This window comes from Juglans regia, chromosome 4, assembly GCF_001411555.2.
Source record: "Juglans regia cultivar Chandler chromosome 4, Walnut 2.0, whole genome shotgun sequence".
Taxonomy (NCBI): Eukaryota; Viridiplantae; Streptophyta; class Magnoliopsida; order Fagales; family Juglandaceae; genus Juglans; species Juglans regia.
In genome coordinates this window covers 21066015-21084431 of record NC_049904.1, presented here as the reverse complement: position 1 = coordinate 21084431, position 18417 = coordinate 21066015, and the positions used below count along the sequence as shown (strand labels likewise).

The window sequence follows — 18417 nt, the reverse complement described above, 5'->3', positions numbered from 1 at the left end:
CATCACACATACACAGTAATCTGATAGTAAGTTAAGAGCTAACTTAGCCCTGTTTTGATAGTGAAAGTGTTTCATCTCATCATTACAAATTTTCTAAATTCTCACACAAAATATAATAAACAATTCAATTTTTTCAAATTTCAAAACAATAATAATATTAAAAACTAATACTCTATCAATATTTTATTCAACTTTCATCTAAAACCATCTCATCTCATCTCTTCTCATTATCCAAACCACACCTTACAGTGATCGTCACGTTACAGGGATTAAGCACGAAATACGAGAAACTGTAAGTAAGGATTCTAAAAGTAGAAATATTATCACTAACAATTAGAAACATGAAAAATGCTAACTTAGAGTAAAATTATTATTTTACCCTCTACATGTAGAAATAATGAGGGTAGCTCAAAGGTTGTAGGAGTAATAAATAAGGGTCTCTAGGCTTGCCTATATAAAGGGGCTTGTGTTTTCCATTATATATGAAGGGGCTTGTGTTTTCCATTAGACTTACCCCAAAAAGTTCTAAGGCAAAATACTAGAAATCCCTTCTCTACAGAAAGTCTCTACTCTCTTTTGTAAGTTTTTCAGTTCTCAAACCCAAATGGCTGGAGGTAAAAGATCTTATGGATCTCTTTATTCTTTCAAGAAGTTTTACACTTGGGTTGCTACACCATTAATGTTGGTTCCATAAAAGATTGGATCCAAAATATGCTTCCCTGCATATTCCTGCTTCTTCTCCTCTACCAATTTGAAAAACTCTTCACAAGTCTCAATCATCACCTTCATCAAGCTATCCAGCACACCATGATTGAGCACCTGATAATCATCAACCTTAAGAGCAATACAAGTACTTTAAAGTATGCAAAGACAAAATTAGTGCAATATTATATTTAATTACCACGAAAAACCCCAGTGTTGGCAAGCTTTGCCAAGGTCATTGCTGATCTTGGACCGTTGCTCGAGAGTACCAATGGTAAGGAGAGAGAAGTCGATGGTAGGGACGGAATCCTCAAATAATTCATCCGTAACTAGTAGATCATGGATGTTATTTGTAACGCCCCGTTCCCGGAGGTCCGGAGAGTTAGCTCTTAATACTTAAATAACACAACTATAAAATCCAGAAAATCCCATAAAATATTAATCCATTTAATCAATCCAAAAATCTAAGTTCCTCCATGGCGAAAATAAAGAAATCCCCAATAACATAAATTAGAAATTCTCCAAAAAAAACCCGAAAACATCCTCAACTCATCAAATCAAATACCCGAAAAATAAATCAGTTTACTAACTACGACTCTCACATAAGCATTTGTACCCTCAGACACTTATTCCATTACGATCATCATACCTTACTAAACTTTCTACTCTTGTTCTCCAGCTGAACCATCAAAATTAGTTGAAAAATATATGGAGAAAAGGGGTGAGTTATCAACAACTCAGTAAGCAGAGGACATATAATAGTATGTAAACATGAGCATTTACAGAAATCAAAATGCAGAACAAAATATTTTCATTTTCAGAGTGCGGAAGCAGAAAATATGATCAAAATATCAGAGCGAAACTCAAGATCAATTTCATTCAAAAACATCATTTGGCATAGCATAAATGATGATCATCATCATCAAAACATTATATCATAACAGAAGCCATGTATAACCCCCGTGGTAGGGTTGTGCATCTGCGGATAGCCAAGCAGAACATAAATCACTCTGTCACCAAGGTGTGCACTCAAAATAGATATCACTACTATAACCCGAGGTAGGGCCGTATACACTATTATTACCCGTGGTTGGACCGTATCCACTATTGTAACCCGTGGTTGGGTCGTATGCCACTATTATCACCAGTGGCAGGGCCGTAACTGAATAGAGCGGAAACATAATCAAATTCAGAATCAGAGAGAAATGCCAAAGGTTTTCAGAAATCACGTCTTATCCAAACAAAATATTGAACAAAATCTTCGGAATAGAATAAAATCATATCACAACATAATTTATGCACAAATTTCATATTCGCTCTCTTTTTCAAAGTTCAGAAACAAAATGTCAAAAATAAGCTCATGTCTACACCAGTCATGACAGAAAATAATTTCTTCTTAAACAGAATCTCATGAGTAATGCAGAACAAATAACTGAGGTAGTTCAAATTTCTTTTCATAATCAGATATGTATATTTTTCAAAAATAACCTCAGCACATTTAATTTTAATGCAGAGTCTAGCATAGAAACCTCGCTTACCTGGACTTCTTAGCTTTTCGAAAATTTCCTCAAAATGCCAAACAAATATTAATCGTCACCTATAAAAAAAATCACGTAATTCCCGTAAATTTTCAATCAATCACGTATTTCGATATTTAAACCTAAATTGCTAAAGGAGCCTATTTTAAGTCCTCAAAACCTAAAATTCTCATAATTCCTAAAATACCATAATTTCTCAAATATCTCGATATTAAGAAAAATCTTTGACTATTTAAACTCTAACTTATTTATTTCCGGAAGCTAACTATAAAATTAATACTAAATAATAAAGTTATAAATTTGTAATTACTATCTGTTATAACACTTTTTAGACTAAATTAAAAAAAATGAGCGAGAGTACATTTTAAAAAAAATACAAAGAGTTTTATAACTTGAATGGTACAAATGTGAAAACGCTTAGAAAAGGGTTTGAGTTTTTTACGAAAAAAATAATGACCAAAATGCTTGATGGCATTTTCGTAATTACTAGGGATATGAAGATCATATACTTTAAAACTATCTACACGTTAATATTTTCAACAAGTCCAAAGCTTTTGCTTGTTTCTAGGGAAAACTGAAAACCCTGTAAAAAGAAGAGGAAACCGAAAGAGGAGGTGTGCGACAGAGGCTCACCGTGATGGAAGGTGTGCGGCGCTGGGTGCGGTGGAAGGTGGTGAACTTGGCGGCTGTGCACTGGACGAGAGAGAGCAAAACGTGAGGGAAAGAGATGTAGCTCACTATGAGGCGCGACGGACTGGGGGGTGTCGGAAAGTCCGTGGCGGTGGTTTTTGTGAGGTATCGACGGTGGAGATCGAAGGTGACAGTGAGGTGCAACACCCAGTGAGAGGCCAACAGAGGGGGGCTCGATGGACGTTTTGAGCAAAAACTTGCTCTGTTTCGGGGAGCAAAAACAGGGGTGTTTGTGGACGTGCCATGATGGCTTGCGGTGGTTGCCCTGGACGTGCACTCGGGCTACGACGTGTTTGTACTCGGTTTTGGCAGGGTGGTTCCGTATGGAGTGGACGCATGGGATTTGTATTTTTAAGGAAACGATGCACAGAACAACTACCAATTGTTTATCGGGCTGGGCTCAACTGCGATGCCTAGTGGCTGGGAATGGTTTCGAGGAGGAGTTTGGGAGATGGCAGTGATTCACAAAGGAGGGTAGATGCTCTGGGAAGTTTGGCTGGCCGAGGTCATGAAAGGAGGGCAGCGGCAGCTTGGCTTCATCATGCACGAGGGATGAGGGAATCAGTGTGTATATATATATGTGATGAGAAAACCCTAGAGGGATGAGGGAGACGTGCGTGTGTATGGAGTGGAAAAAAAGTACACTTAGAGACGTGTGTGATCATGGATGGAAGGGTAAGCCGTGTGTGTGCATGCATGCTATGGGCGACGGAAATAAGCCGCGTGAAAAAAAAATAGACGGAAAGAGAAGAAAACAAAAAAATAAAACATGCAGGGAGAATAAAAAAATAAATAAATGGCCAAGATCTACAAATAAAAAAAAATCACTACCCAAGTCTGCAATATAAAAACCTAAAATATCAAGTTCAAATAAATAAATAAATAAAATCCATAGTCCAACTATACCAATTTTGCGTCTGGGTGTCACATTATTAGGAGTGAAGTTGTAAGCGGTGGGGATGGAGGTGAGGCCCCCACTTGTTTGAGTTAGTTGCCTGAGGCTTATCATGATAATGATGATGTTGGGGTTGAAGAAGTGGAAATAATTATGCTTATCTAAAGCTAGCGCAAGAGGATGAAGAAGCAACAGTTGAGATTGAACTCTGCTTGGAATAATGTACAATGCATCAGAAGGGTCTGTGTATATATAGCATGGGAGGGAATATTTTTTATTTTTTATTTTTCTAATCGCATTTTAAATACACAACCAATAGATATTCTAGAAGAGGCCTCCCCTTCTTTGAGGTGAGGGGGGAGGGGGTTGTTTGATTGGGAGATATTTTTAGGGAGGTCCTCTCATTGTCTGAGGGGTGAGGTGTTGTCTTCATTTTTGCAAAGGTTTGCCTTTTAGACGTGGTCTGAAAGTGGTGCATGGAGAGTGAGTTACAAAGGTTGTGGGCTCATTTCAGCCTCATAGAACAGGAGGTGTTAGCAGTCAGGGTAGATCAGAGCGCACTAGAGAAATCATTTTCTAAAGGCAAGTTTTGTTTGCTAGCCCTAATAATAGCAGACAAAGCGATCAACAAAGAGGCTTTTAGAACTACAATAATAGATTATGAAGACCAGAAGGCTGGATGCAGTTCAAGGATGTGGGCAATAATAGGTTTATGTTAGAGTTCCAATATGTCAGAGACAAAAATAAAGTGCTGAATGGTAGGTCGTGGTCCTTTGACAAAATTTTGGTAAGTCTGAAAGAATTTGATGGTAAAACTCCACTGAAAGATGTCCTATGGTGTCCTGTTCTCTTATGAAACTTCTTGGATCCAATCGTACAACATGCCTCTGGCCAACATGACTGAAAAGGTGGGGGCTAAGCTAGGCTTGGGTGCAAGAAAGATGTTGGAAGTGGAGATAGATGAGAATGGTCTCGGATGGGGCAATGTTTTACATCTTAAGGTGAAGATTGATATAACCAAACCATTATTCAGAGGGAGATTTTTAACTATGGATCAGAAGTAGCTTTGGATCCCTTTCAAGTACGAAAGACGCCCTATGTTCTACTTTTAGTGTGGGGTCATCGAACATGTGGGGTAATGCAAAGGTCCCAATCATGATGATTCCAAAGCTAAGGGGATATATGTACTAGTTTGATCCATGGTAACGTGTGAATCAGGTCAAGAATAGTAGTTAGTTCACTAGAAGGTATGGTGGTGATTCTCATCAACCACCACAATAGGGCTGGTAACAACAAAACTCTGGTGGGGAGCCTAATAAGGAAAACAATGAGGCTAAGGCAGAATTTCAGGGTCAACAAGCAAAGGAGGGAAAGGAGATAACTGATTCTTGGGATCAATTTTTGAATAAAATCGTAGATACCCCTGCTATGCAGGAAGTGATGGGTGAGTCTAGAAAAGAAAGAACAGAGTTTTGATAAGTTCCCTAATGAAATGGGTGATGATGTAGTTCTTTCCTCTATTAGGCCCATATCTGAGGTACCAGCATGTTGTAAGGAAGATTCTAAATAGGATAGGCAGGTCAATCTGGGAGAGCCAATTAAGGAGATGATGAGGGTGACTAAGATGGATGGTACAACAGATGGAAACCTTACCTCCTCAATTGGGTCTATTGCTAGCCAAGCTAGATCATTGGATCAATTTTTTGGCCATCAGTTACTAGATCTGGCCCAATACATGAAGTAGAAAGTAATGGAAGAGAGCTCTTTCAAGAAGCAGAAGATTCTGGCCATGAAGAGTGACTTAGCACAAAAACAAGAGTTGGTAGAGGCTGCTAGACAGCACCACCAACAACCATGAATTGCCTAAGTTGGAACTGCCGGGAGCTTGAGAACCCTTGAACAGTTCGTGAGCTTCACCATATAGTGAAGGACAAGCTCCCAAAGGTAGTATTTCTTATTGAGACAAAACGTAATAGAAGCAAAGTTGAAAGAGTGAGTAAAGGCTTAGGTCTAAAGCATAGTTTTTGGTGGATAATCGAGTACTCAAGGGAGGAATTGCATTTCTATGGCATGGTGATTTGAATGTTACTCTAGTTTCCTACTCTCACTATCATATCTTCCTGAACGTTTCTATTAAGGGAGAGAGTATGAAATGGATGCTTACTGATTTTTATGGTCATCCTGTAACTAGTAAAAGGCTAGGTAGTTAGGAGTTATTGAGGGCACTCAAACCACCAGAAGGGATGGCATGGATTTGCATGGTGGATTTTAATGAGATACTACACTAGAAGGAGAAATATGGGGCTGCCTTCAGACCATATAGTCAAATGGAAGAGTTTAGACTTGGAATGAATGACTGCAGTTTGAGTGACTTAGGCTATAGTGGAGACAAATTCACTTGGTGCAATAATCATGAAGGGCCTCAGTTCACAAAAGAAAGACTATAGAGCTCTAGGCAACTCGGTATGGCATGATATGTTTCCCAACACTATAGTGAGAACAGAAGTTGCCCAATCCTTTGATCACAGACCACTCATGATCACTATGGCCACTGGTTCACAGTGGGCTGTTAGGGGTGAGAGACCTTTAAGATATGAATCTAAATGGGTAGAAAGGGAGGAGTGCTTCAAATTGGAGTAAATTTGGCATAGACACAGTTTTGTACCCTAACAGGTTGTAGAGAACTTCTGAAAGCCTGATCAGATGCAAAACTAAATTAAAGGATTGGAGTAGAGTGAATTTTGGGCAATCTAAGAGACTCATAAACACTACAATGGAACATATTTCTGATCTTCAAAAGTCTAATAAGGGTGACCTAACTCTTAAAATTAAGACTTTACAAATGGAGGTCGACAAGCTTCTTGAAGAGGTGGACATTACATGGAAAGAAATGGCTAAGCAGAAATGGTTGAGAGAAAGAGACAAAAACACAAGGTTCTTCCACCAGTGTGCAAATCAACGTAGGAAGACCAACACAATCAACAAGATAAGAAATGAGAGTGGCCAAGAGTTCACATCGACAGAAGCTACGGTTGACCAGTTTCAGCATTATTTACAGGACCTCTTCTCTACTTCTCATCCAGAAGGTATTGATGAGTGTTTGAGGACTCTACAAGCTAGTGTGATTGAAGATATGAATAAAAAACTCTTGAAGAAGTACACCACTCAAGAAGTGGAGGAGGCTGTTTTCCAGATGGCTCCCCTTAGTTCACCTGGCCTTGATGGATTCTCACTTGTTTTTTATCTGCAACATTGGAAGACTGTTGGCAAAGAGGTGTATCAAGCAGTATTGTATGTATTGAACTCTAATGGAATGCAGCTGTGGACAAGATTAATTGTAATGTGAGAGTAGGTATCGTAGTAAGGAATGAGAATGGGTTGGTTTCTGCATTTATGAGACAAAACAATGTCCTTGTTCGCTGATCCTTTGTTGGCAGAAGCTGCTGGAGCTTTTGAAGCTATCAAGTTTGGTCTACAACTAGGACTCACCAAGATCATTTTAAAAGGGGATTCACTTCAGATTGTCCAAGCAATTCAAAGGGAAGAGGAGTCTTGGTTAGAAGCAAGATTGCTTGTCAGTGATATCAAGGACTAGTTACAGTCCTTTGCCCATTGGTCTATACACCATGCCTATTTATTTATTATGACTTGGTGATTTGAAAGAAGAAGAAATTTCCTTTTAAAAAAATAGATATTCTAGAAGAGGAGATCCCTTCCACGAGGAATGAGGGAGTGATGGCAATTGCAAATACACAACCTAATGCTAATTTTTTATTATGTAAAATTCATAAATCTAACAAATATCATCTCTTAAGGTGCAGTTTAGATAGTGAATTGAAATATGATAATTAAGATAAAAATTGAAAGTTAAATAAAATATTATTTTTTAATATTATTATTGTTTAGGAATTTGAAAAAGTAAAATTATTTATTATATTTTGTGTAGTAATTTTAAAAACTTATAATAATAAAATGAGATAAAACTATTTTTATATCTAAATGGGGCAAGTGATCAATAGCATATTCAGTCTCATTTCATACATCATTGATTGAAAATTAATATATGGCCCACAACTTTAAGCAGCATTGCTTCAATTGCACCGACCTGCGTGAGGAGCGTGGGCCATAAAACTAAAGAAATTGTTTTAACAATATAAGATCTAACATGCAAAAGTAAGTTTATAAATTCTAAAATTATTTTTATTTTATAAATTATTTTTATTATAAAATAGATCTAATTTATCATATGAAATCATAGGCCTATATCAATTTGTAATTTTATTTTTATAGAATCTATTAGTGACTATAATATTTTTCTAAATAATATATATATTTTTATGTCCTTTTTTACATCTAAAACAATACCATTAAAATTTTAAAAAGAAAACAGGTGTTTTCAGTTTTTCTTTTATATTATACTAGGTATCACAATAAATATTGCGTTGACACTAAGTCACTTTCCTAGATATTAACCATTATAACGAATAAATTGTACGTTAAATAATGTCTTCGAAGTCTGCATGCCATGCATGTGCCTAACATCCAACTAAAGGGATCACTACAAAACTAAAATATAACATATTCATTCTCAAAAATATATATTTCTTTTTTATTGAATTTTTTTCCCGAAAAGGGAAAAATTATATATTAGAATATTCATGAGCTTCCAAGACGTTAGGGAGTACTTCAACGAAAGCTTTTTTATTTTATAGGAAAATCTCTTCATCGGTCCGAAAAAAATCGCATCAACATATAAAATATATAAAACAATAGTTTTTTCCTTCGATACAACTAATTAGGTTAATAAGCTTTATATGCATATTTAATTAATTTTGATGGTGCACTAGGCATAATTGTGTCAAATTATAAGCTTTTTAGCTATATATAGTGCATGTTTGGGATTGCGATCGATAGAAAATATAACTTATATCTTTAGTCATAATAAGGTCTATTATTAACAAGGTATTTACTATTTGATAACTATATGTTTAAAGTACTTTCAATTAAATTATATTTATTTTGAATTTATTTAAAACGTATTTTATGAGGTAGAAATGACGATTATTTGATTTTTTAAAAATTATGACCATGTATCCTTGAAAGTTTGAAAGTTATAATTGTCTTAAAATTCTATTGGGTATTTTTGCCTATTGACAATATTTTTAAAATTTGAATTATGTTCTACATTATCTATTAATGTTCGCCTTTCCTCAAACGTAGTTTTTAACTTGATTGAAATTAAAAAATATTTTAATATGTAACATCCAATAGTTCATCCAATATTGAAGTCATCTTCGTTTTTTGTTTCCTCTCCATAGTGGGGTTCATCTAGTTCAGATTGTAGCACATTAGGATCTACTCCAATAATCAAGTTGGTAGTGGATGAGGTGGGAGACAAAGGATCAGTTTCAAAATCAGAGCTCTCATGGTCCTCATACACAAACGAGCGGGTTGAGTGACCAGTCGTTTTGAAGCGGTGCAATGATTGTCCAGAGGCGCGCACCATTGATAAGGTAAGGCTCCCACCTAGAGTTACAGTGGGGGACTTTCCTCCTCGCCCAACCTTTTTCATTTTCACATCCATGTGCCACTTCTTAAGGGCTTTTGATGTTTGTTCATCAAAAATTGATTTCTTCATGCGTGAGCCCATCTGCAGTCCCCCATTAAGAGCATCACCAGTTCAATCACACCACACAGAATTAATGATAAAACAAGCAATCCAGAATCTCCTTAACATGTCTCGTGTTAGAATTAAGCTCTCTTGTTAGGTGTATGTGCTTTTAAAATGTTGTGAGATGAAAGAGATACTCATTCGAAAAAGAAAAAGGAAAAAAGAGAATAATAACCTTGAACAGCACTCATTTGCCGAATATAGGTCACAATAATTGACTTTAAGCTTCCCCTAACATTGTTACAAGTAATTCAATTCTGACTACCAAGACGGTTGGTTGGCAGTTGAAAGCATGAGTGGCATCAAATAAACCGCTTGAGAATTGGAAGAAAGTCTTTTCCAAAACCAGTGTTATCTTATTTCCATTCCACCTAACATGGCTGTTAATGTTATCTATATATTCTAGAGATTAATTTAGAATCCATATAATTAGTGATATTACCTGAGTAACAAGGGCATATAGTGGAAGTATAATGTAACTGCAAAGACATAGGACAGCAACCCTGTGACATGTACGAAAACTCAACTCATCAATTCAAGGTAACAAAAAGATACAGCACATAGATTCAAGGTAATTTTTTATTAAAATGTTTGCATATCCCAAACATCCCAAAAAGATTCAGCACATAGATTCAAGGTAATTACCAAATTTTTTATTAAAAATTTTTAAAACTATTTAAATATTTTTTAATACTCTTAACACTACCCCAAACATTTGCAGCAGGGTTCTAGCCTTTTTCTATGCTCTTTTCCACATGCCCAAAGCTGTTTTTGTTCTCTACTTCCAGTTTCCCAGTGCTACATCTCTGAAACCTTTCAGTCTATTGCTATAAAGAACCAAACCCTGGAGCATGTGCAATCTTCCAATTGTAGTTGGAACAGGTCCTCCCAGGTCATTACGGTATAAGCTCAAATCGATCGAGCTACTTGAATTGCCAATCTCTTTCGGAATGTTGCCCTTAATATTGCGATCATGTAGTTGACAATTTTGAAGAGAGATTGAGAGGTTCCCAATAGAATTTGAAAGGATTCCATTCAGGTGATTTTTGGACAAACCTAAATATCTGAGATATCTGCAGTCCGACAAAGAAGATAAAAGGCTCCTATGTTCGGGAAATTGAAAGACCAAATTATTATATGCGAGGACGTTCATGATCACCTCGAGGAGCCTAAATTCCCAATTGTTTTTGGTATTGAGCCTGGGAATGAGTTTTGACACAATTCTTGCATGGTGACCTGTGAAGCATTAAGAATAGAGTTGGGAATCGTACGTTCCACTTAGTTTATTTCGGCCGAGACTTAGGTTTTTAAGGATTTGGAAGCAAAAGGCCCATATTTGATGGAAGGTGGCTAGAAAGATTATTTGATGTCATTAGAACAACTTGTATTGTTGAGATATTGAAGACCTCGATCGAACGGATTTGGTCCAGAAAAATAGTTTAATCCAATATCAAAATGCACTAGTTTTTGCATTTTCAATTTCACTTGGTATATTGTACGTACCAGACACAATATGAATAATAATTAATATTTACATTCATACAAAGAGGAAAATAAGCTTATATATGATTGGAAAAATCTTATTGTAAGCGATTTTGTGCACTATAATTAATACTCGCATTCATTCAATATGATTAGTCAGAAAGTAGATTTTATTGAAAACAGTGTTAATTTGAATTTAAAATATGAAGACAATAACATTATTACGTAAATTGGTATGCAAACTAGATCGCAACTCACTATCCTAAATGTTAGGATATTGGACTGCCGACGAGAAGAGATTATTTTATCAATTTAGTCTACTTCATGTTTTAGAATAAATGTGTACTATCCATGATTTGCAGTAAAATAAAGAGGGAGGAGACTTTGGAGACAGCCGGCCAGGAGTAGTACAACATGAACCTCGTTGTCATGAAAAACACTGATCCGCAACCATTTCCTGTCACGATGAATATTATTTTTCCGTTGTTTATTTGGCCTGGATGAGATCGAGTAGATCAGAATAATTATTAGATAATTAGCATCTTGCTGCACTACACATTTAATATTATTAGGGGTCAAAGAAATTTGCAGTGAATTGTGATGTACGATTACAACTCAACTAATTATATAATTTATGTCTCCTTATTAATTTGTCGAGTACTGATCTATATAAAAAAAAATATTATTTCATGTCGTTGTTTTTGAATTAATGCGAAAAATGTAGACTCCTTCTCTATACCATACCTTTTAATTAGCATGGCTAAATAGAAAACAAAGGTCGAAAAATATATAAAAATTAAGACAGTACCCTATAGACGGCAACAGCATGCGAGAGAGCGACATTCGTCATTGAATAACGAGTATAAGACAAAATAAGGATATGCATGCATGCATGATTAATTTCAAAGGGCACTCGCACAAGCACAATCTTACACGGGACAATGACACGCCCTAAAATAATGTAATTTGAGTGAACATGGAGTCGTATTTTACTCGTATTATTCCTTACCGTATACTTTTATTTTGTTTTGGGCGGCATATTGTTTTCAAGCAAAACAAATATGATGACTTCAGCGCCCAAACCATTCACACGGACACCCCCCACTTTTCTCGAGCTCTTCATAGATTCCTATTGCTGCCATCTCTTTAAACATTAATAAAACCACTAGTTCTTCCTTTGAGTCCAATACAAATCCTACTTCTCCAATCAACGTACACTCATGGCAGACAAAATTTGTTTCCTCGTAGTACCCCATTTTCTTACTCTCATTTTGGTACAGTCTTACACAAGTACTACCTTAGCCAATGCTGCCATTCCCAACATTACAACCGATCAATCTGCTCTTCTGGCATTAAAGTCTTCTATTTCTTATGATCCTCACGATGTTTTGGCAAATAACTGGTCAACCAGTACTTCTGTTTGCAATTGGGTTGGTATCACATGTGGCTCTAGACATCTCCGAGTCATAGCCTTGAACCTTTCTTACATGGATCTTGATGGTACCATTCCTCCACACATTGGAAACCTCTCGTTTCTTGTTAGCCTATTGATCAGAAACAATAGCTTTCACGGTTCAATTCCCAACGAGTTGTCTCGTCTTCATCGGTTGCGGTTTTTAAACTTGGGATACAATGAATTCAATGGAGAAATGCCATCATGGATAGGGTTGCTAACCAAACTTCAATATTTGGCGCTGTTTGGTAACAACTTCTTAGGTACTATTCCACCATCTCTACTTAGCTAGCATATCAAACCGGTTTTGATCTTCAAGGAATTTCCTTTTCATGTTTTCTTCAACATGCATGTCTACGCTGCAATTTGTTTAATCAGCTTCCCAACTTTACAATATTTTTTCTTCGCTCCTAAAAATCTATATATCAGGTGAACTCCCAGAAATGGAGAACTTAACCATGCTTACAGAGTTAAACCTTAGTCAAAACAACTTTGCAGGTATATTTAGTCCTGCTTGCTCGATTATATAATATATATATAGATTAATATCTTAAGTTGGTTCGCAAACCCCGATAACTTTTTCTAAATGGTAATTTTTTCACAGGGACCATCGCATCATCTCTGTTCAAGTGCAAACAGCTACAGATTCTAGATTTGTGGAAAAATAATTTCCATGGATTAGTACCCCAAGAAATAGGGAACTTAAGCATGCTTACAAAGTTAAGCCTCGGTAATAACAACTTTCAAGGTATTGTTATTGTTGTTTTAATTATTAGGTCCGTTCCTTTCATTTGAAGCACAAAATAATTTGACCACGACATGATGGTGGAAAGTACAAGATTATTTAAGCATGTACGTTTAGTAAAAGGAATGGAAATTGCAGTGGATGCCAAAAAAAATTCAAATTCTCATCAGTCACATTCTTAAACTATTTTTTAGAGTAATACTAGATATAGTACTAGCGTGCAGCACGCCTTGTGAAGTCTATTTAAAAAAAGTACGCTGAGTTATGAGAAAATAAAATTTTCGTATGGGTCCAAGTGTGTCCCACCTTTTTTTATTAGGACATCTTTGAGTAATGAGATGAGATAACGTGAAAATTATGAGAATAATAGTGAAATAATTTGAGTTAATGCATTCTATTGGATTTTGGGAAAAGGAAGAATAAGAGTTGAAAAAAAATGTTGTAAAATTTAAAATTGTTTGATTATTTTCTAATATATATTATTTTTGTTTTAAAAATTGAAAAATCTACAATTTTTTATAATATTTTGTTTGGAAGTTTGAAAAAGTTGTAATGATTAGATCAAAAAGTTTTAAATTTAAAATTGAAAAATACCCTTAGATTATGTAGGATTTGCATGCATGCCCTAAAACTATGCAAATCGTTTTCTTTTTTATATGGGCCTTGCACGTATCATTCGCACATTGGAAACCTTTCATTTATCATTTGTCTATATACATGATTCTATGCTCAACGAGTACCAGCTAAAACGCTTTGAGCTTTCTCTATGTAACACATAATTCACTGCACAGAATAATACATGAATATTACCAGCTTTCGTGCTCCGTACCTCCTTCTATATATATTCAAGATGTCTAGCTACCAACTTGCTAATCTCTCTCTCTCTCTCTCTCTAATAACCTGCATTTCTATGGTGAATTTCTGGAAATGGAAAACTTAACAATGCTTACAAAAGGTATATTTAATGATTGTTTGGATAGTGAGATGAGATGAGATGGGATGATTTTAGATGAAAGTTGAAAATTGAATAAAAGATTATTATAATATTTGTATTGCTTTAGGATTTGAAAAGGTTAAATTGAGATTTGAAAAAGTTAAATTTTTTATTGTATTTTGTGTGAAAATTTGGATAGTCTTGATTTTCCGATATACTCTTCACTAGCTAGCGTTAATTAGCTAGCAAACCGCCAATATTTACTTCTAAATAGTAAATGGTAACTTTTTCACAGGTTCTATCCCATCCACTCTATTCAAGTGCAAACATCTGCAGAGTTTGAAGTTAGGAACTAATAATTTCAAAGGAAGAGTACCCATGGAAGTTGGGAACTTAACCATGCTTTTAGATTTAGACTTTTCCGACAACAACTTCGATGGTATGCATGCGCTTAGTCTTGTTTTAATGAATAATTATATTTTTTGTTTCTAAATACTAATTATTTCACATGCAGGTACTATCCCATCTTCTTTGTTCAAGTGCAAATGGCTCCAAACTTTATATTTGTATGTTAATAATTTCACAGGAAGTCTATCCTCGGAAATTGGGAATTTCACGATGCTTAGAGTGTTAAGCATTTCCTACAACAAATTTCAAGGTATGCTAGTTAGTCTGGTTCAAGTCAATTAAATGGATAACACCATGCATTAATTCAGTATACATGCTCTATGATTGCATCTGGTTTGATTAAAGATTAAAAAAAAAAAAGAAAAAAAAAAGAAACTCAACCAATTCAAAGATGGCTTAACCAATAAGTTTTGCCAACATAATCAATGAATGAATCACCTCCATGGTGCTTGAAGTCTTGGTTGTTTTCTTTACAGTTAACTTACATGCATCATGTGTCACTCACTATAATTAGTTTTTTCCGTTTATTTTTTTTTATTAGATGTACATCTAATTATTTATATTGTGACAGGTGCAATACCAAGTGAAATCGGTTATCTACAGAACCTACAATTTATTAATATTGGAAACAACGGTTTTGCTGGCTCAGTCCCATTTGAAATCTTCAACATTTCAACATTACAGACTATGGGAATGGTTTTAAATAACCTCACAGGGCATCTTCCATCAAATGTTGGTATCTTCCTTCCAAATCTTCATACACTAACTCTTGGGGGAAATGAATTGAGTGGAACTATCCCTAATTCTATCTCCAATGCTTCACAGCTCATTTTGCTAGGCTTGAGTCAGAACTCATTCTCAGGATTAATTCCAAAAACACTTGGTAACTTAAGGTTGCTCCAGACACTCAATCTAGAAAAAAATAATTTGACCGTTGAATATCTAGAACTCGAGAGCTTTTTCGCTGATTTGTCAAACTGCATATATCTTAGAACTTTAGCTTTAGGAACAAATCAACTTGATGGGATCCTCCCGAGTTCTATTGGAAACCTCTCAATCTTTCTTCAAGATTTTTTGCTATATGATTGCAATATTAAAGGAAACATTCCCATTGAGATTGGCAATCTAAGTAGACTGGCTTTTTTGGAACTATCCAAAAATGATTTGATAGGACCTATTCCGATTGCAATAGGAAAGTTGCATATGCTCCAATTTTTAGGCCTTGGAAGTAATAGATTAAAAGGTCACATCCCACCTAGTGTCTGTCATTTGGGGAGCTTGGCTGAATTGAGTTTATTTGAGAATGAGCTATCTGGAGATATCCCAACTTGCATAAATAATCTGACTTCCCTTAAAGGTGTCTACTTGGGCTTCAATCAATTAACATCTACATTTCCATTGAGTTTGTGGAGCCTTATAGATCTTTTGGAGGTAGACGTATCATCAAATTCTTTAAGTGGCCCCATTTCAACGGAGATTGGAAATATGAAGGTCCTGAGAACATTGAATTTGTCAAGAAACTGCTTATCCGGTGAGATCCCAATGACCATTGGTGGGCTCAACAGTCTTGTTTATCTCTCATTGGCATCCAATCAACTAGAAGGCTCAATTCCTACAACTTTTGGTAAATTGGTAAGCTTGGAGCTCTTAGATCTCTCTAATAACAACTTATCTGGAGAGATTCCCATGTCCTTAGAAGCACTCTTATACCTCAAATACCTAAATGTCTCCTTCAATAAACTAAGTGGAGAAATTCCTACAAGAGGACCATTTGTACACTTCTCAGCTGCATCATTTATGTCAAACAATGCACTTTGTGGTGTGGCTCGACTGCAAGTCCCCCCATGTCAAAGTGGTGCTCCTAGACCAAAACATGCCAGAAGAGCCGGTGGTATACTAAAATATCTTATACCAATAATGGGGTTAACCATACTTGTAATATTGTATCTTGTATTTGTTTTGAAAAAATGCCAGCAACATAACTCCAAATTCCTTGCTGAGGAGGACACATCGCCTTTAGCCATATGGAGAAGAATTTCACATCAAGAAGTCCTACGAGCGACAGAAGGGTTTAATGCAAACAACTTACTTGGAGAAGGTACTTTTGGATCAGTTTACAAAGGACTACTCTTGGATGGTAAGATTGTTGCAATAAAAGTTCTAAAGTTGCGCGTAGAAGGGGCATTCAAAAGTTTTAACATAGAATGCGAGGTATTAAGCAATATTCGTCACCGAAATCTTGTCAAAATAATTAGTGCTTGTAGTGACATTGACTTCAAAGCTATTGTACTGGAGTACTTGCCTAATGGGAGCCTAGAGATGTGGTTGTATTCTGACAACCACTGTTTGAATATTTTACAGAGACTAAATATAATGATTGATGTGGCAAAAGCACTAGAATACCTTCATGTTGGTTACTCAATACCTATTGTTCATTCTGATTTAAAGCCAAGCAATGTGCTATTAGATGAAGATATGGTCGGACATGTTGTTGATTTTGGCATGTCCAAACTCCTCAGTGATGGAGCTTCTCTTGCTAAAACAATGACTCTCGCTACAATTGGCTATATAGCACCAGGTGAGGTGAAGTACTTCCATGTTTATCATTCTAGTACTATCACATAAGCACATATAATTGTTCTCTTTAATTGGTAACTGAATGTTGACCATGACTATTGTTTAGTATTTTTCTTTTTCCATTTTAATACAATATAAGATGAGTAGCGCCACATATATTTACAATTTTTTTTACACTTTTACTTACGAGACTCATTTTGTTAGTTTTGTTTTCAAATTTAAATTTTAAATTTTAAATTTCATAATTTGTGTATCAATAACTAACATGTGGAGAAGTAAGTGTTTTATAAGTTTTTCTCAAGTACAAATAGCATTTTTCATATAAGAAATTCTCATGAGAAATTTTAATGTATGCAGAGTACGGATCTGAAGGAATCGTTTCTACAAGTGGCGATGTGTATAGCTTTGGCATTTTGATATTAGAAACTTTCATAAGAAAAAAGCCCACAGATGATATGTTTACAGGAGAAATGAGCTTGAAGTGTTTAGTACAAGATTCATTAGCCCGTTCGGTACTTGAAGTTGTTGATACCAATTTGTTAAAAAACGAAAATGATTATGCTGCAATAGAGAATTGCTTATCATCCACTATGGCATTGGCTTTGCATTGTTGTGCAGATTCACCTCAACAGAGAATTGGTATAGAAGATGTTTCAACTGCACTCGACAAGATCAAATCCAAGTTTCTGAAAGATATTGGTGGAGGCTAATGTGAGAAAGTGAAGTTTGTTTGCATCTCTTGATTTCATGATTAATGTCAATTGGGACACTCCTAATAATTACTTTGCCATGCTACATACAGGTAAAAGTTAGAAGTTTACGTAAAATGTTGTGGTCGATGATTCTTGTAGTTGATTATCATTAGCATCTAATGGGTATTGAAATTAAATTCAAAGTAATGAAGGCTAGCAAAATCCTTAATGTTTCTACTCCTGTGGCATACTTGGATAAATATTGTAACCTCTTTATAAAAGATAAAAGTTAAATAATAAAATTGAGTACTTACTTCTTCTCAGCAACAAAAAAGGGCATACTAGCATAAAGAGAAAAATATGCACTACTGGCTTTCATTGTAACAAAATCAACACCTCGAGTGGATTTGTTCAATTTAATTCCTCCCAATCGTGCCAACATTTGCTCTTTATAAAGTGTCAATTATCAAGTGTTAATTTTTGTCAACCTGGGCAAAAAGAGTTGCAGTTTAAGGTCAAAACACTACAACTGCCAAAGAAGTTTCACATGCCATCAAAAAATTTCAAACACACTCTCAAATTGAAGATACACAATTTTAAAATTTTTGGGAATATCTGTCTCAACCCATA

The 18417-nt window shown here is 35.5% G+C and overlaps 1 protein-coding gene across 1 annotated transcript; it reads left to right on the top strand.

Annotated features, from left to right (window-relative positions):
• Window positions 1-14488: 14488 nt before the first annotated feature.
• LOC109001442 (receptor kinase-like protein Xa21) lies at window positions 14489-17805 on the top strand. Its single transcript, XM_035689223.1, has 4 exons — window positions 14489-14549; window positions 14697-14768; window positions 15090-17096; window positions 17453-17805. Exons 1-4 carry the CDS (start codon window positions 14489-14491, stop codon window positions 17803-17805), a joined length of 2493 nt encoding a protein of 830 aa, XP_035545116.1.
• The last annotated feature ends 612 nt before the right edge of the window (window positions 17806-18417 follow it).